The sequence below is a fragment of the Pelecanus crispus genome, chromosome 10 (assembly GCF_030463565.1).
Source record: "Pelecanus crispus isolate bPelCri1 chromosome 10, bPelCri1.pri, whole genome shotgun sequence".
Lineage (NCBI taxonomy): Eukaryota > Metazoa > Chordata > Aves > Pelecaniformes > Pelecanidae > Pelecanus > Pelecanus crispus.
The window spans coordinates 12,088,562-12,110,225 of NC_134652.1; the positions used below are offsets into that span (position 1 = coordinate 12,088,562).

A 21,664-nucleotide genomic window follows, 5' to 3' on the forward strand; every position below is an offset into this window, starting at 1 on the left:
TGCCGGGGCAGCCCCGGGGCAGCCGCCCCCGCCCCAACACCGCGACTGCAGCTCCCGGCGTGCTCCGCGCCACGCACAGCAGCGCGATCCCACCGCCGCCCGCGCCAGCCCCCACCCCCGGACTACAATTCCCAGCACGCACCGGGGGCCGCAGCCGCCGCAGCGGCGGGAGCGCGGGCGCAGCGCAGGCAGGGAACTGCAGTTCCCTTGGCGGAGGGCGCGCCCGCCCCCCGCCCCTCCCGCCCGTGCGGGCGGTGCCGCGGCACCGCGCCTGCGCGCCGCCGAGCGGGAGCCGCCATGCCGGAGGGGAAGGCCGCGTTCCGGGAGGTGCTGCCCAAGCAAGGTACGGGCGGCGGGCGCGCCCCGGCAGCCGGCCCGGCGCGGTCCCAGCCCCGGCGCTCACGCACGGCGCTCCTCTCCCCTTGCAGGGCAGCTGTCGGTGGAGGACGCGCCCGCCATGGTGCTGTGCAAGCCCAAGGTGCTGCCCCTCAAGTCGGTGTCTCTGGAGAAGCTGGAGAAGCTGCAGCGGGCGGCGCTGGAGGCGGCGCGGCCGCCCGAGGGTCCGCCGCCGCCGCCCCGGGCCTAGCCCCGAGGAGGGGCCGCTCGGAGGTACCGCGTTGTGGCGGCTGTAGCGCGGATTAAAGGCTGGCCGGGGACGCAGGAGGTGCTGCTGGACTGGGGCGCGGGCGAGGCGGGAGGCTCCTCTCCTGGCGTTTTTCTGTGAAAGCGCCGCTTGTCGCTCTCCAGGCGACGCTTGCAGCATGTGGCGAGGCTTGCCCAGCCCCGAGCAGGTTACCGGGGCAGGTCACGCATCCCCGGTAGGCGCTGCCCTCGGGCCGGGGTCCGACGGCGGCTTGCGGGGCTCGGTGTAAGGGCTGTTCCTGCACACCCGACATCGTGACACAAAACTGAAACAGTTAAGGGAGCAGGAGGGACTCCGCTGTTGCTATACCAGAGTCTTCCCTAGATCCGTCTTGTTCTTGAGAAAGGGCTTGGCCAAGCTGCACTGTATAGACACGTTCAAACGTGGATGCTCCTACACAAGTCACTTTCTTCAAAAAGACATTTGGTAAATATTTACCGTGAGTTTAATTAGTCAGTGCTGTTATGCATATTGTAAAGGGCAGCATTAGATGAACAGCTTAATTGCACACACTTCAGAGATTTGAACACGGTTAAATTTGGGTGTTTTTTTTTTTTTTTTTTAAAAAAAAGGCAGAAAGCAGAGCTTCGCAAAAAAATATTTTTAATATGTTTTACCAGAACTTTTCACTTTTCCAGTTACATAGAAAAAAAAAAAAAAGACGAGTTTGGTACATAGGGGCTAAAACCAACCAGTGTTCTCCCCTGGAGCAGATGAATTAATTTTATGACCCAACTCCATTTTCTTGGGCTCTTTAAAACAAAGAAACAGCAATTTTTCCTCCCAAAGCACACTATTTCTTCAGCAGCAATGGAAACGGGATCACAGCAGCTTAACTTGACCCTTCTATAAAGCTTTGCATAAACCAGTGATTTTTATGATGACAACACTGTCTTTGAAAGAAAGAGTGGCAGTCAGGCATTGATGCAGACACGGAATGATTAGGTCATAAACATATGGCACTTAAAAAGATAGCTTATTTGAAGGCACCACCACAGCAGAGTGGCCAGTTGTTCTACTATATGCCCAAAGAAGTTTGCTTTCTGAAATTTATAAAACTATTTAAAAAAAACCACTTTGTACCCAAAACATATGCTTTTAAAAAAATATGAACTGTGCTAAGCAACTCTTAAAATTTGGTATATTATATATGTGTATACATATATACATACACACACCAAAAAAGCATGCGTGTTTGTATATATATAGATATCTATTTTCCCTTTAAACTTTTAAGGCTTCAGAAGTTGGTTCTCACATTCAGTAGCTTTCTAGCTTAAGACGACCTCCATCTCCTTCACTCACAAAACGCTTTCTGCCCCTGTAAGAAAGTAGAAAGTATCTTTTCAGTAATTCAAAGTAGCATCACTTGTTTTTTCTTACCTATCACTGAGAAGAATCTTCTCTTGATCTTGGGAGTCAAATATAAAGTGTGCAAGTTCAGCAAGATCAGCTGACATTCTTGATCGCTGATAAATTGCTTAAAATCCATCTGAATCTTACATCTAGGTTTATTTGCAAGAAGCTCTTCAAAATCTGTGTTGTCAAGTGCTTTCTACTTTGCTCACCTTTTAATGTGCTTTCTACTTTGCTCACCTTTTAATGTTCACACATACAAAAGGTTCTAATCTGAATGCCTAGAAATGGTGGTTTTCTACTCAAAACTGAAGTAACGTGAGCCAAAAATGCCTCTCAATGCATTAAAGGTAACTGAAGTATAATCAAGCTTTTGTTGCAGTGATGACTTTCAACCCTCCCACACCCCAAACCTGCAAAACATTCGATACCGAGATACACATAAACTCAATTTTAAGTCTAAATTCCACAGATGGAAGCTGGTTTTGATAAAGACACTAACATTTCAAAATCTGAGTTTATCACAAACTGTCAAGATGGTTTAAGAAGCCTAACAAAACACGCAAACTGGGAAAGATCTGTCTTCTTGATGCATAACATTGCAAGTAATAGTTGTAACATACTTAAAAAAATACTGATTAGCTACAGTTCGTACAGCATTATTTATGCTATGAATAAGTAAACAATAACAAACAAAAAGCACTATACAAACCACATGACAGATACAAAGGGATCAGGTGTGTAGAGCTTATTCCACATAAGTGCCCTATTCCTTTTGACATAAACATTAAAATTGGTTGTCTTGTCTTAGAACTCTACTCATGCCATTTGGTATGTTTAAACTATTTTTCAAGCAACTGTATTTTTTAAGCAAATATTTTTCTTTTTTTCCCCCCACTGTAGTTGACAGTTTTCCGCTGTCACCTACATGGGTTATTTTGACACCAGACTCTTCCATCTCAGTACTGCACTGATCTCTAACAAGTGAGCTGGCAAAACAGAGGAGAGGCAGGCCTTCGTCCTCTGGAGAGCATGCAGGCGTGCTGTCTGGGACCCACCGGAGGCTTACTTTCCCCAAGTATTTATCCCAGCCTCCACATAACAGGTTTCGCATCAGTGCAGCTTCTGAAGAAACTTTTTATTAGTCCAACCCTCCGTTTCCCCACGCCCCATAGTTTGCAGTTCCAGTCTGTAATACTTTGGTCATAAGATCCTGCTTTCCATTAACCTACAGTGGGGACAAAAAGCAGTGCCTTCACCTAGCTACAATAAAAGAAGTACCTTGAAGGACAGAGGTCTCTCAGTGGTTTGGAGATTATTCCAGCCTGAAAGCATTCCTCTACAAACCGCTCAAGCACAGAATAGGAGTGTGGCACATCCAGGTTAATATCTGGGATTTCACAGTAAACTCGTTCATAGCCCTGCAATGTTAAGAATTCAAATAATGATCTGGTTATTCTATGGTTTTATTACAATTTTTTTAAATACCCTTTTGCACTCAGAGGATTTATTTTTCAATACAGTTTCATGTATGCTATGGACAGTTTCAACAAACCTAAAGCAGAGAGCTGCAAGTTGGTTGAAAAGCAAGGTATAATACCAGGCAATACCATGGTATTACACAACTACCTATCTACATAGAAACACCAGCTGAATTTTTAACTTCTTTAGAAGCCAGAAATCCAGACAGTACTGAATGTGCACGTTAGTCTGGCTGCTATTACATGGGTAGTAACACAAGGAAGAAAAGTTAATTATTCTTCCATGTAAATGCACAAAACGTGGCCACAAATCTCCACCACAACAGTTCATGCAGTAAGGGAAACACTGGTGACAACCAGAGATGACTTCATCGCTTCCCGCCAGCAGTATGGCTGGGTAAATTTTTGACACTAGTCTTTGCGTGGTACCTAGCTCGCCCTGGGACAGAACAGCTGTCCTATGTTCATACCTAGAAGCAAAGCCATGGATGATTCCAACTGTGTAAAATACTAGCTTCTACATACTGTTCCAACTGACATTGGTAGTTAAGTGGGTCCTTATTATACTACTTCAATTATGAAGAACTACTAGATAAAAAGAAAAATTATATTTAAGAAAACTGAAGCTATATTGCAGCATTTTAAATGGTTAGTTTGAACCATTTAATTGCATAAAAGCAGTTGGAAATCTTTGAAGATTCAAATATTCTGTACCTCGCAGTTCCACAGAGAACTACTACTCAGAATTCATTTGTACTTCTTCCAGTACGTGACAAGTATTGTACATACATCAGTGACAGATTATTTGTATGGAATACCAAACGACCGCGGAGAATTAAAAAAGTAGCAGTCAGCAACAGACTACAAATAGTACTTAAAAGAAGGTAGAAACTATACAAATTTTGGAAGACCTTACCCAAAATTCTCTAAATGCCACACTTACTCTTTTCATTTGGTCCACAGTAATGACAGAAGACCTCCAGAGAGATTTCAACAAATCCAGTATCATTTTAAAGGTCTTTTCTCCAGTTGACTCCAAAACCATCACAATGGCCTAAAACAAATCATGCAAGCATTTTAACTAAACAGAAAATAGTGGTTCAAGTACACGTTGTGTAAGCATACGAGGTGCTGAAAGGACTGAAGGCAGCATTACACATTTTCTGGGGAGACAAGTCCATTTGTTACATGCACTCAAATTTCAGTATATTATTATTTGAAAAGAAAAATTGATGAAGAGTTATTTGGGTAAAGGTAAAAGTATGAAAAACCATAAGGGACTAGACAAGAGTGAAAAGCATTGCCTTTCTGGCTGCGGTTTGAGAGATACATGGCTATATCCATATGGTTGCAGCAGTACAGATGGCAAGCAATTAATTTTATGAAATTGATTCTATGATTATTTCGTAGCTGTGATTTTAGAATAACTTAGAAGTTTCAAATCTACAAAGCTCCACAACCCCCCATCAACTAAAAGGATTCTGTTTTTCTATCATGAAATTTTCTAAAACGAGTCAATTTACTGAAAAGAAAATTTTGTAGATTGTGGGTGTTCAGCTTTATTGGTAAACAACCATTTCCCAATTTGGCAGATAAAAGCGTACAAATGGGAACAGTCTCCCAGATACAGCAAAGATGATCTTTCTCTCATGTAGCCTGGTTCTGAAATATCTCAGAGCTTTTACAAATGTGCTAGATGGAACAATTCCACCCTGAAAAGGAAGCTCTATAACTCAATTATTCAAATAACATCAGAACTCACAACCTGAGCTTCAGATTCCAGTTACATTATTTGCATGCCCACATCAAAACAAAACCAAACCTGTTGGCATTACTGCCAATTATTAAAGGGACTCTGATTTCTCCTTACTTCATATACAAGTTCATGGTGAAAATGGGGTACTTCCAGTTCCTGAAGGCAACGTTCAGCTTCCAGTACATCTCCGGAAAGCAAATACTCTTTCAGCAACATATCAATCTATTGAATTTGAAAACAAACAAAAAGCCCAACACTAATCAGATACAAAATTGAAAAGCTGTCAACTGTTTCGATAATCTGTGATCAACCCAGCAGCAAGTTAGTTCCTGAAACTTGCTGCTAGTGTTTTTATAAATTCAATTAAATTGAGACATTAGCAGCAACCTGAAACACAGTGTAAGCCAAATACCTATCCATAGTGTTAATACAGACACACAAGCACCAAAACCAAAATTGCTAAGATGCATATCACCATAAAAGGCTACTATGGGTATGATTAAGTTTATCTTCTCCCCTGAACTACTCCTATCATCTGTTGCACTCACAACCTAGAAATTATAACATGACCTTTTTCTTTAAACCTGCCTACTTCACAGCATGGATCTCTAAACATTCCTGTTTCTTCCCCTCTCTTTTTTTCAGTTATTACTATGTTTTTCATCAGTGATGCCAAAGAAATATTAATAGTTTATCTAGTTTAGCCAGTTTCATCTTGGCTCTTCTAATTACTTCACCATTTTACATCATAAGCTCTTAAAAAGCTAAGTGCTTAAAAATTTTGCTTAAAGCAAAAATAAATGTATACTTGCAATACAGAGTATTGTACTAGCATGTTCCCACCACTGACAAATATTACAGAATCAACAAAGTTATCTATGTCAGTTTTTAAAAGCTACTTTGTACAATTATAAAAAAAGCCCCAAACCCAACACTCAAGACATCATTTTGCTACAGGATATATGTATCTCTGCACTCCATCCCAAAATAGATAAGCTTAGACAAACAGTAAACTCTAGAGAGAAGAGTTCCGTAGAAGTCAGTTACCTCTTTAACAAGGTGTTTCACAGACTGCTGGCCACCTCCTGACCCCCACACGTTGTCTATACGCTTTCCACCCTTTGTCATACTCAGCAACACAGTAGCTCGGTCCAGCGCAGCTCTAGAAAGCCAAGTTAGTGTTTTAAAAAGTTATTACAGAACTTCATTCCTCTTCGGGTAAAGCAACCAGATCGCTGGGAAAAGGCCAGGGTTAGCAACTCCATGGAAACATCCAGATCAAGAAGCCAGCAAGCTTCCCCACCTTCTCGTTCTGCCACCTTTACACTTTTGGTTATACCATGCTTAGGACAGGTAACAATCCTGTGATAGTAGCAGATCTGAATCATCAATGCAGAACCTGAAACATCCTCACAAGAAAGAACTTAGTATTTTCTTATGCAGAGATGAATTGTATCCGGGCTCCTCCAAGAATGCAGCTTGGCATATGTATATTAAACAATAGAGGCTTTTCCACGCTGAAGAACAGCTTTTCTACTAAACCACTATTTTCTGTTTGGGTCTAAAGAATTATGAAACCTTGAGAATTTAAGCCATAACAGCGCTTCAGAAGGCATATATAGTTGCAAAAAGATGGCATGAGCTAGGGAAGCTTGCTGGTTCACTGAGAAAAGAATGAAAAAGGAAGTAAGGTGAAAAAAAGAAGTCTCTGATCCAGTGAAGCACCATCCAGCTAAAGAAGGAACAGTTATCCCAATCCTCATACTGGGTGCTAGCCAGTAACAGTAACTATTCACCAAGACTTAACGAGCAGAAAAGACTGGCCAAGAAATAGCAAAGGGAGCAAAGCATCCCAGATGTGCAGTATGCAGGCTGCTACAACCCTTCAAATCACAGACACATCTGTATAACTGACACAATTTTCACAGTTCGAACCCTCAATTTAGGCAGCTAAGCATTTGCCTTCCTTCTAAAAGTACCCAACTATAATCATTACAAATGGAACTTTTAGAAGCTCCAGGAGTTCAGCACCTCCACATCAAGCCTGAAACATACACTTAGAGGGGAAAAATAATAAATCATGACTAGTTTTTAAAATGTCCCTCTTTGTCAGATTGCTCCTTCAAACTTCTCACCCTGACGTGGAAAACAATTATACTTCTTGATGAATAAAGCATTACAGAGAGAGTCTGGGAAAGCACTGCACGAGCTTCAAACCTTTATAAGGCAAAACAGTTAATCCCTTGTGTATTTCACAACCTATTTACAGCAGCTGTCCTGATGCTATATTTACTCATTAATCACATTAAAGCTTTTTCTAAAGACAAAACCTATAATCACTTCTTGTTTCAGCTCATTTTTTTTCACCCTCAAACATAAGCTGGACAACAAACCCAACAAACTGAACAAAATGTATTAATACATCTTTCAGGAACTTTCAGTATTTATGCTCTGACCTGAGTCATTCTGGATTTTGTTGTGGTCATTGCAGACTTTGTGGGTTTTTTATAATTTTAAATTAAAAAAATAAGAAGTTATAGAGAACCACATGATTTATCCTGAACTTCTAAATTCCCAGTCATCATCTCTGGCATTTGGAATAGAAAACTGTAGCTATACAAAAAGCCAGAAAGTTACCGAGCTTGGACGCAATCCACAGTGCCTTTGTAGCCATCTATGTAGGTACTGCTTAGAATCCCATCTCCAACAGCTCTAGCGATAAACTGGCCTACCAACTGCAACAAACAGAAGCATCTTTAATTAAATGTTGAATTTCAAAGTAGTTCTAAGTAGACAATTATAACGTGCTTGGTTTCCAGATTTTATTTAAATGAGCCATCTCAAAGTAAAAACACAGCCTGGGAAATTGGTAGGGGATTACAGACAGTAAGACAATCCATAGATATTTTTTGAAATACAGAGTCTATTTCAGTTTACTTGATCAATTTTAGCCACAATTTAAAAGAAAAAGCTTTTGACTACTAGCATAAAACTTTACAAATGTACCTGTGGTGCCCTAGGAGAATCCAACACCAGTTCAGGTAGTTCTTTAAGCAGTCTATCAAATGATTTTTCCACATCCGTTTTGCTTACTACTGTCCCACAAAGGTCGGAGATAAGCTTAGATGTCATTTCCCTGTGACTAGCCTTCCCTTCTAATGCCAAGGAAACAGCCAGCACTGGCACACTGTATTTCATTTCACCAAGGTTTAAATCCTTCAGCATCTCCTACATAAGATTTGAAAAACAAAACAGATTAAGATTTCATAATTCTTACTATATAAATATATTACAAATACATAAATATTTATATGCTTGTATTTATATATTTACATATATGCTTCTGCTCAGGTAATGAATATAACTGCTTAGGTATTCTTATTGCACATTTCTTGCCAACACCTCTATACACTCATTTATTCACTTGCATACTACAGGTTTGCCCCCTAAAATAAAGAAGTAAAAAGATATGCGACATACCGAAACTTCGTTAGTATCTCCATGTTCAAAATATTCCTGTATGATTGGTGTTAAAGTTTTTTCAAATGCTTTTTCATCCAGAGGTAAAACTACTGTTTCATAGATGCAGTTCTCCTATTTCAAAATACAACAAAAGCATATACCCTTTTGTAAGCAATACTGTCTCTTCTTACATCTTATGCAGTGCTAATAGCACCAAAATATATATCTTCTAAATCCTTAATGCTTTAGTCTTGGTAGTCAGTATTCTGCCAGAACAGGTCAGATGATGTCTCTACCATTAACATGTGGACAATGCTGGCTAAATGTCATGCTGCTTATATTTTGAATTTACTGTTCGCTGAATTTAAGTGAAGGGCTGGATTTACTGTTAAACGATGGTAAACACTCCAAATTCTGTTCCCAGGATTCTGCTGACGCCACATGAACACAGAGATCAAGTGCCTGTGTACTGAAGGGAGAGCGACAGAAACTCCTGTCCCAGACCAGCAGTTAGCTGTACCACAGCACAAGATTTAACTTTCAGCATCTTTCCCTGCGAGCGGCACTCCAGTCCCTGACAGCCTGCCTGTTCTCCCTCTTCCTTAGCGACTGTGTGACCAGACAGGCGATAGCATGTACAACATCAGAGAAAAGGCATTTTCAGAATATTTGTCAGCAAAGACATTCCCTAAGGGGAAAAAAAAGAGTCACATAGCAACTGCGTCCTGCATAACCTCGTCCTGCTGAGTTCCAGCACAACCAGATCTCCCCACTGTAATTCAGCTCCCTACTCCTCACAGACTACGGAAGTAACATTCAGAGCAATACCACAGACCACAGAAATCTGAACAAAGAAGTTTTCCAACCAATGCTTATTAGAAAGAAGCTTTCCATGATGAAGAAGCATAGCAGAAGTCCAAAAGCCTATCCTTCTATCACATCAGTCTCGGTTTGCAACCTTAGAAAAGCCAAGCATACAGAAGTTCCATGGAACATTCATTCTTCATTAAACTTGCTTTTATGCACTCATCAGCTTCACCTTTAGTAGCTGTGTCTGCTAATGTAAAGTGTCAAATGACAAGGAAAAAATTGGAAGAAAGGAAAACTGGAAGAAGGTTTTGATATTGCCACATACCATCCTCTCAGCCGCTATGGCTACAACAAACAGCCTCTGCTCAAAGGACACCACCATCGCTCTGCTTATGTTATACAGAATTTACCTATGGTCTCACAATTGTATTGATCTCAGAGACTTTAGTAATCTGTGTTTCCTTTCCTCAGTGATTTAATGTTATAAAGCACCCTTTGCCCAATGAGCTTTACTTCCCCCCCCCCCGCAATAATATGGCTGTAAGGTACAATCTTCCGCAACATATCCTAAATAAATACATGCAAACAAAATATCCAGGCTATCAACTTTGCACTAGTTTGAACTGTGTATACCAAGTAGATACAAGACATTGGGAGGGTTGGGAATACAGGGAAGAGAAAAATCCCTAAAGGATACTGTCCCAGACTAAACTCCCAACTTGAGAAAGTCTGTGTTGCATTTTTAACATGGTGTCTGTTTGCAATATAGAGCAGCATTGCAACATTCACCTCCATGAGAACCAGCAGCGAAAGAATGCACCTGGGAAAAGGGTGCTGCCTAGCCAGGCAGAGAAAGAGAGCTCGTGGGGTAAGATTTGTGAGTGTTACACTGTGACACTTCTACACCAGTTGTCTTTAACTAGCCAATAATCCATTCTTGAACATAAAAACAAGCATTTAGTACAGCCAGGCTGACATTCACATAACTCACAAGGTCAAACTGCCATTAACATAAGCATCACAGCAATTGAAATCAATAAAGGAAATAAAAACCAATGCTGCAAAGAAATTGTTTGCCTACCTGGTCATCATCATAATTAGGATCCTTGATATCTACTTCTTCCACATCATACACTTGACCTGGTGTTCCCCAAACTCCTTTACCACCTGCTCCACCTAGCAAAATATGGGACAGTAAGCAAGGACCACCAGTTTACAAAGAACAGTTCTGAGTTCAACCCAACATTCTTTCACTTAAGAGTGATGTACCACTGCTTGTGCCCACCTCCTGACTCTAACAATGGATGCTGAAAAGGGTGTGTTTGTATGACGTGCTCCCACTTTAGCAAACGGTCTTTTCATCACTCTCCAGTAAGATGCTAGAAGCAGTATGAAACAGCACAAGAATTACTGAAGGTTGAAACTGTGCTTTCAAATATAACCATGCTTTAAGTTTGCATTAGTATCGGTCCTGTGAACCACCAACAGTTCAAATTTGTGTATTAAATTTGCTAAGAAAAGGTACTTACTTTAGAGACAGAAATTAACTGATGATACACATATAAAATTTTCTGATAAGAATGCCACCTAGTAGCTCCCATTGCCACCTACTATCTAACAAAGAACCAAATGCCTGCAGAGAGACTGTGCCTTATGAAAATGATTCCCAGTGGAAAAAAAAAAAAAAAAAGACCATGTTTTGGACAGAATCTTTATCACTCTACTCTCTTCACTAAGCTACACCAACCTTTCTTTGGTAGACCCCTTCCCTTTCCAGACCGGGACCGCCTGTCCAGGAGTTTCCCCTTTGGGCTCGTCGGTACAACAACTCCAGTCTTCAGTGTCTCTCCATTGTCACTAACAGAGTCTCCTCTCCCAGAATCTCTAGAAGAATTTTTCCTCAGCCGTCTCTTTGCTTTAGCATTTATTTTGGCTTCAGTAATTGAAGTTGCAGGAATCCAATTTCCATTGATTTCAGTCTTTTGTTCCTCAGACCCACCATTTTCTTCATCACCGGAAAAGGGAGCATCACTTAGATTCGCAAGTTCTTAAAAAGGAGACAGAGCAAAAAGTATCCATTATAGTTTTAAACAATTTCATGTTAAAATACCAAAACACGTTGCATTTTAAAGGGATTGCAACATTAAACAGAGCTCTTATTCCAACAGTGTTAAGGCAAACGATGTTGGCTTTAGAATGTCTACACATCACAGTAATAAAAAGCTCCATATTCCCCTGCACAAACTATCCACAATCTAAACGGAGCATATGTCAAGAACTGGAAAGCAAATGAATACACCATTTATAAACAGGTAAACCACAGAAAACCCCACCCTTGTTGAACAAACTATCAGAAGTCCTCAGTGTGTAAGATCTAAGTGCCTAGGTCTCACTCCACCCACTCATCTCTTGACTTAGAAACAAACAAAACTGCCAATACAGTAAATTCTGTAAGAACTCACTAATGTTAACAGACTAGTCACCAAAGTTACATTAGTTTCCTAAGTCATCAACCAACATTCCCATCATTCAAGGAACTTCAAACAGCTCACCAGCAATGATTTAGACTTACAAGAATACAAAAACAGTATTATGGGTTGTTTTTACAGTTATGGGGAAAAAAAAAAGCCATTCAATACAAAGCCTGTTGAGTTCAGTAATGAAGACTCATTGAATAAATGAGATCTTCTGAAACAATGTGATCTCTCTTCTTCTCTATGGATTGCCCCTCATTGTGGCTTCTCTCAAGACTGTTTCTAAAATGGCCATGGTTTATTCCGCAGCACAATCACATATAATAGGTAACTAGCTTTGTTTTATACCCAACAAAAAACCCTCTCACAACTTAAGGATCTGTAAATGTCTGAGCACTGAGAATTTCACTCTTTTGGGAAGTTAATGCACATTTAAAATTTGGATGTAAAGTCTTTATTGCACAAAGTCAGGATGTCCTCCACCTGAGCTGTATGGTTCAGCAGAATTGAGAGCATGAAGAGCAAAAGCCTTCATCATTTCTTCTTTCTCTTCTTAACCTATCAAGATAAAAAAAAAAAGCATCTGGGGACCTATTTTACATTCCAGTTAGTAGCCTGGGAATCCTTGCAGATTGGAAAAAAAAAACCCCAAAGGGAAGAGCCTCAGCCCTCTGTTGCACAGCCCTTCTCTTCTTGAGGATTCAGTAGTCTCAAAGATACACCCTATAGCCTGAACCCTAGAAAGGGCAATGATGAGGCACACGGAAGCAGCTGCTTTTCCAGCTGTGTCAAGCCTGATTTACAGTGAAGTTCACTGCCATAAACCCAGAATATGAAGAGTATTTTAAATCTGTATTTTAACTTAGCTGAATGCATTACTTCACCATTCCAATACATTCTAACTAGCAACATTCATTTGGCAATACTTCTCAGAACTGTATTTTTTCCAATTCAAAACAGGTTCATGAAAAATTGTTTTCAAAGCAAAGTGCACTAATAAAACACTTTCAACGTCAAAGTATTTACCCATATCAAAGAGGATACTACACTACAAAATGAAGAAAGTTTGATGCAACTGCCTCCTTCACGATCAAAGAAATAACATTTAGATACTAGTGTTCGCAGATGTGAATGCTATAGCTGAACAATAATGCAGCCATTCCAGTCTAAGCTTCATCTTTCCACTCATTACTCCCACAAAAGCATTCTTTTTATGCTTGCAGCAAGCTAAAAAAGAAAAGCATGCATCACGTCCAGGAAAAGATTCCCACAACAAGCTTTCTCAGTTTGTCTAAGATTTTAATAAAACAATGAGAGATTTGCATAAAGCTAGCAGAGGGGGGAAAAAAGGCAAAACCAAACAGAACAGGTTTCCTTCCTCTCATTCCCCAGGGAGACCCCATCAGCACAACCAGCTCATCTCAGACAACTGAATTTAAATTCTTCTTCATGCCCACTCTCCCATGAATTTCTCCAGGTTAGACCTGCAATCTGGCTGTCCAGGAACTACACTCTCCAATGACCACTTCTTGCTGTTTCCAAAGAAAATGGCCAACAATTAATGCAACTCAGTCCTGAATCCGATGACTAAGGCTAAAAGGGCAGGCTACAGTCCAACATCCTTACACAATCCTGATCTCAGGTTCAAGACTAAAGGAAATCCTCCACAGGAAACATCCAACCCGTAAGACTTAGTATTTCTCACTGCATTACTAAACCATTTTTTTATATAACACTATCACTTCCAGCTGCAACATCTTTCTTCATAACACTGTGACTAACTGGCCCTCCACTATTAGTCACCTAGTTAGGCTGAAAAAATGGGTTAAAAAGATATACTAGCTTTCCATAATTTTCTAAAATAAAATAGTTTTATAAGAAGTGCATATAAAATGATGCAGAACTTCCTTTCAGCTTCTCATTTTTACATCATATAACATATACATACACATCTATAAGCAGTAACAGTGTTCTATAAACTTTAAGACTGTGCTTACTATAGATTAAGAAGTTACCCAAATTGATCTTATTACCCTGCTATTAAGCCTAGCAAGCACACTTAAAATCTGTGCTTTTACAGCACTACCTTAGTTAGCCAAGCATTCAGAAAGTACTTACCTACACACAAATTTCATTTGACCAATTAGGTCAATTTAGATACCTAGCAGTTTCCCATCTATTACCCAAATATAATTCTAAAATGCTGAGAAGCAATGCACCTTCTACATTAAACTAGTTTTAGTTTAAAATAAGAGGTCATATGGAGCATGTTGCCACTTCAATGGCATTACATACCATCTTAACATAGATACGATTTTTTTTCTGAAAAACATTTAAAACCTACAAAAACTCTTTGGTATAAAAAGGTCAGTGCAGATCATCACAGCCTTTGGAAGGCACAGAAAACAACATAAAACTGTGTTAACTTGACTGAGCATCATAAAACATGTCTGTGATATGCACAAAACAGTCAATTTCAGGGCAGTCTCTAACACATATTCAGTAAAGTTTTCCCATGCCAGCCCACTTCCAGTCAAGCCTTCCATCATTTGTTAGTCCTCTAATTTTAAGCTAAACAGCTCCACAGAACCAGAATTTGTACCTCTCAAATGCATCTGCACATCTTACTTTTGAACTTACTCTTTTCTTCACACCAGCACTACTGGAAGTCACATAAGGAGTCCAGAGTCACTATTATTTAGTAAGGTAAAGAAATGTTAACTTAATGATTTTAACAACTCCTGAAATAAATGTAATCAAGCAGGATACTATGATATATACTTGAAAGAACTATTCAGTAAATTTTTGATGAAAGTTTTTTTTTTAAAACAGTACTGTTAGAAAATTAACAGGTAATACAATTTTTCTACAGAGAACACTTCAGGTCAGCTAAGCAATTTTAAGTAAAAAAAATACTGAGTATATTACTTACCTGTTGGGTTAACATAAACGTGCTCCTTTTCTATTTCCATAGTTGCTTACAGAAGTGACTGTGAAATGTAAAGTCTTAATGTTTTCCCTCCAAGGCCTAAACAGAAAGGGAGAAGCTTAGGGGAAGACCAAATCTTAAAGAAGCAAAAAGCTGCAAAGGTTTCACTTACAAAATACAATACAAAAATAGGGGGGTTTAAGTTATAATTAACTATCAGTAACCACTGAAAAGTTCCTGAGAAGGTAAACAGTGTAACATGAGGCAGCAGCACCCTCAACACATCTAAGCCTTGATGTCTTTGCAGTTGTCAGTTCTGTTGCTTATAAAGGAGGCACCAGGATAAAAGCCGTTATTTTAAGGGTAAAAGCCCTCCATATGCAGCTATTTTTAGTTGATAAAAGCCACTTATATCAACTTAGAATGTCCTACTCTGCAAAGTGGTTATCTTTATGAGCGTACAATATCAACATAATTGCATCCACAAGAGAAATGTTCTTCAGGTGAACTATACTGATAAAATGGTACTAATTTATCAAGTTCAGACCAGCCCTTAGAAGACAAGCTGTTTTTTGTTCCTCCCCTCAAGGACATAGTCTTTATGTTTTACTGTACATGTACATACAGCTGTCAAGCTTTCACACCTGTGCTTCTGCACTTTTCAAACACTCCTTACAACCACCCTTCAATCTGCAAGAGATAAAGTTGAACAGTTCTCTTTTTCTGTTACTCTCTCTTTTCTCCTTCTTCCCAGCAGCTGTTACTCTACAAACCACCCCATGTCATTGTGAAAGAGATGGTATTATCCACCTTTCCTTTATGTACACAAAAAATTAAGTGGCTCCAGAATTCCCCATATACTTTTCCACCTGCAAGATTTTCACAAATCGCTTCAGTCCTGTGAATATTACTGGTACTCATCTCTGCCCCACAAGAATTCAGTGGCTCTTTTTTCCCCTTTCTCACCCTTTGCTGCCCTGAAAACAGCTTACCGTTGAGTGGCAAGATTGTGACACCAAACGACAGTACTCCCTTCCCCTTTTCTTCTCTTTCCTTGTTTTCCCCTCTTATGCCCACTTGCCTAATACAGACGTATTAACTGCAAATGATTCATCACAGACCGTTGGCAATAAAGAAACTCTGGTTTAGGGCACAATATCAAGCTGTCATGATCTTGCATTTCCTAATGTCAACCCAAACAGTTAACAGCTTTGTGTAACAGTCCTCCCTGCCCCACACCATTTTTTTAGAGAAACGTTTTTTCTGAGTTACCTCAATCAATCATTCAGGAGTTCTCAAGTGTTCCCAGTCACTGTTGGTTGATTTTTTTTTTGTATGGATCTCAGCCTAAGCTGATCAAACTACCTTGTAAGAACAGTTTTGGGAGTGGAATGTTCCATCAGTTGTTCACCTTTTTGAAAAAGAAGACAAAGGACAAAACCTGTATTAAATAACAATCATAACTTTCATCATTTGTAATCAAGTCCTACATTTCAAGTGAAGGAATACTTTTTCCATATAGGACCCTAGTTGAAATTCTCCACCTATGGCCACATAATAAATAACACCACAACTTTCATACACTGTCTTTGAGATTCAGCACCCTCCTTTGTTTGTAACAAGGATGATGGAATAGCTCAGCCTTACAATTCATGTTGTCATACTGATCAGGAGGCATACTCTCAATTTAGCAATGCACCCTCTCATTAACTCAAGCCAACAGGTCTGCTGGAACTTCAGGATGCTGGCATTTATCACTGTATCAAAAAAATCACTTCATATTTTGCAGACTTATACCACACAGTACTACCAATTAACTACAAAACACAATTTGAAAACCTGCATTAAAAACATCACAATAAATAACCGCAAAATTTTATGTTCAAAGAGCTAACAGGGGAACAAAATGGACAGAAGTAAATGTAAGCATCTGCAAAACAAGAAAGCTGCAAGACATCTTAAGATTAATCAGCGATACAAATAGTACTTTTAAAGTAGTTCTGCAGATGAGGGTATTTCCTAAGTCACTGAAAACCACCAATAAAATAGGTTCAGCTCTCTGTACTCACCAGCGCTGCATGTACTTTACCTAAATAGGCAATTCTACCCCAGCAGGTAAATAGCAACAAAACAACGTTTAGGAACACCACACACTGCAGAAGCAAGCTTTCCAAAACTTATCAAGACCTTAACGTCTATGCAAAACACCCCCGAGGAACTTCCACGATTTTTCTCTTCTCCCTAACTTCAAGCAACCACTCCTCATCACCAAGGCTTTGGAGACCCGCAGGCACCGGCGGTTGTTCTGCAGCCACACGCAACAATAAGCGGGTAAGATTTAGGTACCCTTACAAAACCCGCGCCGCTGGAAGGAATCAATGGCGGAGCAACTCCAGCCCTTAAGAGCAGGCGGGACGGAGGGCCGGAGGCGGGGGGCACGGCTGGGGCAGGGCACGGCTGGGGCAGGGCCCCGCCGCCACACGCTCGCAGGGCGGCACAGGCCCGGCCGCCGTTGACCCGGCCCGGCCGCGGAGCCCCCGCGCCTCCCGGGATGCGCCCTCAGCAACGCGGCAGGACGGCGGGGCTCGCTGCGCAGCCAAGCCCGGCTGCCACGGCCCCGGGACCGGAGGCGGCGGGGCAGCGAGAGCGGGGACGTGGAGCGCCGGGGGGGGAGCTCCTGACGGCGCCAACCGCCCCTCAGCGACCGCCCCACGGCCTGGCCACCCCCACGCACCCTGCGGAGCCGCCGCGCCGCGCTCGCAGCAGAGGAGGCGAGGCCGGGCTGGGCCAGGCCGGGCCGCTCGCCCTCCCCGCCGCCCACCGGAGCGTTACCGGCGTCCCACAGAGCGCGGCCGCCCCGTTCCCGCCGCTCGACCCCGCCCCCTCGGCCGCGCGCGCGCCCCTGCCTTCTTGTTTTTGTTTTCTTCCCCCCCCCCGCCCCGTCCTAGCGACACGGCCGCCAGCGGCGCCGCGGATTGGCTGGCTCCCGCCCGCCGCCGCAGCCAATCGGCAGGCGGGGGGTGCGGGTGGGTTGGGGACGGCAGGGCGGGCAAGCCTCAGGAAAAGCGATGGGGGAGGGGGGCGAAACCATCTCGGGGGTGTCGGCGGGGGGGAGCGGGAAGGAGCCATTCGGGCGGGGAGGGGTCAGCAGGCCGCGGCCGGCAGCCGCCGTGGAGCGGGGCGGCCCCTCACGGGCCGCGGCCCGTGAGGGGCCGCCCCGCTCCACGGCGGCTGCCGGCCGCGGCCTGACCGGCTCCCCACAGGCCCCAGCACGACGCTGCCGGTGCCAGACGAAGGAAACACCTCTGAGAGACCCCGCCGCTCAGCACCCTGGGCTGCCGCCGCCGGCTCCCTCCTGCTCCAGCCCCGTCCCGGGACGCCAGGCACCCTGCGAGGGGACGGAGGGCTGTCGGCAGGCCCCTGACTGGGGAAACGAGGAGCCTGCACAGCTGTGCCTGGCTTCTCTTCGACATCACCTCCTCCTCCTTTAATTAGAAATCAATTTCTTTTTTTTTTTCTGAAGCAAAACCTTCAGAAAAAATTATGTACCGCCTCTTCTCCGTGTTGCTCTGGGCTAACATGGGTATTTCAGGCCTTTTGCTCCCTCTTCACGCAAGACCCCTCTACCTTCTCCTCAGCACTGGGTGTTACAGGGCAGGAGTTCCGAGATTCTGGCAGGACTGGGGAACACCACAACCGCCTCAGAGCTGGCAGGCAGGATTCCTACTGCTCAGGCAATCCGACAGGTAAAAGGTGCTGCAGCCACCTCCTCCACTGCTGAAGCCCTTAACACTCTGCACGTTTAGGATTGGCAGCGTATCCATCCACAGCCTTCCAAACTTTCTACCTTATTTCAGTTTACATTTACCCTGTTTATTCTATACGGACTGCCTGAGGCCAGACACCTAATTAGAGCTGATAGTCTCCTTTCATTGTCATGTACTTTGCCTCCATTCACAGTCTCTCCTAAAAACACAGATAACCCTTTGTTTTCTCTCTGTTATTTGTCACTCCGGAGAGCCCAAGCGATAGCAGTCCAATGCTATGAGGGAAGAAAAAACAGATCCCTTCTGCTTCAGTACTTCTGCATTGCAGGATTTTTCAGCTGTCAGCAAGAGAATCCTCCTCGGTTAATAGATTATGACTAGACTTTTGTAGTATTTTTACATACTTTCCCAATTCCACTCCGAATCAGTGTAGTTTTGACTGAACTAAGAGCCAAACTTTCCTTGTAAAAGAGCCTCTGAATTAATTTCCTGGCCCAGCTCTGCATGAATCATCAAAACTAAGTTTAAGAATTAAAACAACAGTGATCTGTTAAAAGACTGTGCAGCACGATTGCTCTATTTTTACTGATAAATACTTTCCCCATCAGACAAATGACAGAAAGAAAATCTTTCTTGTTCATGAAGACACTAAGTTGCAGACATTTTCAAGTCAGGACAGTTCAGCATGCTCACACAAGACTTTTTTCACATGCAACCTAGAGGCAGCCTCAGAAGATGTCGTTTCCCCATCAATCAAAACACAACTCCTAGTTTGCATCTCTGCTGACTAGCACGTACTAGGCAAACCACTACGGTGTCACCACCGAGATTTGGAAAATAAATCCTAGCTACTAATATAGATCATGGAATTCAGCTTCCCCTGCAAGACAGAAGAGGGCTTGCAAACAGATTTTGCAGAGAGCAGGAAAGAGATGGCAGAGAAACCGAAACAGTAACCAGAACCTGCACAAGAGAAGATGCCACAAAATACCACGAGTGCATCATGCCAATTACACATTTTAAAGCACTGTGGAAAATTGCTAGAGGATTTTCTGGTAAAATTCAGGACTGGATCACTTCCAAGAGGCCCAAAAGCTGGGTCAGTAGTCAAAAGAAGGTGAAAACCCCTGAACCATCCAGCACACCTCCAGACAAGAAAATGCTGTGTTTTTTCTTTCTTCTGCTGCATGTCTCTATTAGCAGCTGGGTTATCAATCACTGAAAATCTCGTCTAGATTTGACTGCGCATACTTTCTGATTTCTAAAACACTGTGACCTGGAAAAGGGCTGATGTGCATGAAAGACTATTTGTATTTTTCCATTGTATCAACCGGTCTGCTAAAAGATACCGTCTCTTCTTGCCTTTCTAACCTCACAGCCGCCTGCAATACTGAAGACAGCTGATCACATGCTAATCTATGAGCTGCAGAGACCTGCTTGCTCCCTCCCGGCCTCCCTCCTCCAGCCACATTAATAGCAAACATACCACCAAAATCCCCGTCAAAAACGGAAGAGCAGAAATCATCCCCCCACAGAAAAAAAAAAAAAAAACCACCAAAACCAAAACCCCTCTTTTGACCGTTTCTGGCCAGTTTGCAGCTCCAGGCAACCTGTGCGGGCTGCGCAGCTCAACACCCGCTCCCCGACGCCCACGTCCCGGGGCTGCCCACGTCCCGGGGTCGCCCACGTCCCGGGGCTGCCCACGTCCCGGGGTCGCCCACGTCCCGGGGTTACCCGCGCCCCGGCCTCCGCCGCGCCGAGCCACGCCAGGCGGGGACCCGCCGGCAGCCACCAGGCCCCTCCTGCGCTCCCAGCCCTAACGCCGCCGATCACCTGGAGCAAAATGCTTGCACGGAGGCGAGCAGACCACTTTCTAGCCGCCTTCCTTCCTTCGAGCCTGCTGGGTTGTTTCCAAACTCTCCCCTCCCTTTCTCACATGCTGGCCAAGCCCTCCCGTAACACCCAGGGGAGGAATCCATTGGCTGAAGTTCCCCAAAACGCGTGGAGCAGCCCTTCCCCCCCCGCCCAATGCGGAGTGCACGATCGGCACCGCGTGTCTGCACGCTGCCCTGGCCGCTGCGCTGCCGGCCTTTGCTTTGCATCGGGGGTGCTCGGAGCTGGGGCTGGGGTGACTCGGGTTGGTCGTCTGACCTCCGGCACCAGAGCGAGCAGTGCAAAGCGGGGAGAAGTTATGTTGGGTTAGAAACATCGCAGAGCATTTTCGTTGCGCTCCCCGCAGCGGATTTTTCAAAGTTTTACTTTCTGTTTTAAATATTTTCAAAAGGCAGCATCTGTGCTCCTGACACTTCAGCAGTTCTGTTTGATTACAGTCGAGTCTGTTACTGTGTCGCTTGGAATATAAATTTCCACACATAATGCAGACAGCAAAAATGTATCATATCTGTTACATCAATCTGCTCTGTTCAGTTGCCTGTCTCTCGGCCTTCTGCTTTCTTTTCCTTCAGCCTACTTTTATTTTTGCATGTTCTGCAAAGGTGCCTTCATAAAATGAACTGCAAGCACAGCATTCCCCTTCTTCATCAGGCAGCGTCAGCTCCCGGTTGCAAGGATACTAAAACACGCCTTCGCTTTTTTTAATGCTCAGTATAATTAGAGTTGCTTTCGAACATCCTCCAGCAGCTCCGTCCATCAGCTGGGAACGGGGCTGTGCTGCAGAGCTGCGTGTGCAGCGCCTGGCACGGCTGGGCACCCCTGGGAGGTGGAGGGGGATCGGCTCGCGCTTTGCCTGAGCCTGGAAACTGAAGCGTCACCCACTGCGATGGCTTTGGATAACCACTTTCCTGAACCACACCTTGCCTGTCTCTATCGTGGCTTTCCAGGACTTGCCCCTCGCATTGCACAAAAAGCCTCCCCTCTTCACATTTCTGAGTACGCCCTCCTGGCAGAAGCGTTAGAATTGGGTTTGCTTCATAAAACTGTTCCAGGCATGTCTCCTCTGTGGTGCAGTTGTCATCTGTTCACTCTT

General features: G+C 43.3%; 2 protein-coding genes across 3 annotated transcripts; one reads left to right on the top strand and one right to left on the bottom strand.

Annotated features, from left to right (window-relative positions):
* The first annotated feature begins 297 nt into the window (after positions 1-297).
* Positions 298-586, top strand: BBIP1 (BBSome interacting protein 1). The gene is made up of 2 exons (XM_075717906.1): positions 298-343; positions 429-586. The coding sequence occupies exons 1-2, from the start codon at positions 298-300 to the stop codon at positions 584-586; spliced, it is 204 nt and encodes a 67-aa protein (XP_075574021.1).
* A 648-nt stretch (positions 587-1,234) lies between these two features.
* Positions 1,235-16,649, bottom strand: PDCD4 (programmed cell death 4). Of its 2 annotated transcripts, none has more exons than XM_009483275.2 (12): positions 16,184-16,649; positions 14,915-15,010; positions 11,256-11,555; positions 10,590-10,684; positions 8,717-8,830; positions 8,243-8,464; positions 7,874-7,971; positions 6,284-6,398; positions 5,351-5,458; positions 4,424-4,534; positions 3,281-3,420; positions 1,235-1,964 (listed from the first exon to the last, which is right to left on the bottom strand). In XM_009483275.2, exons 2-12 carry the CDS (start codon positions 14,952-14,954, stop codon positions 1,904-1,906), a joined length of 1,404 nt encoding a protein of 467 aa, XP_009481550.1. In that variant the 5' UTR covers positions 14,955-15,010; positions 16,184-16,649; the 3' UTR covers positions 1,235-1,903. The 2 variants fall into 2 exon arrangements, with proteins under 2 accessions (XP_009481550.1, XP_075573692.1); XM_075717577.1 differs by lacking the exon at positions 16,184-16,649 and adding an exon at positions 15,084-15,218.
* Between the last annotated feature and the right edge of the window lie 5,015 nt (positions 16,650-21,664).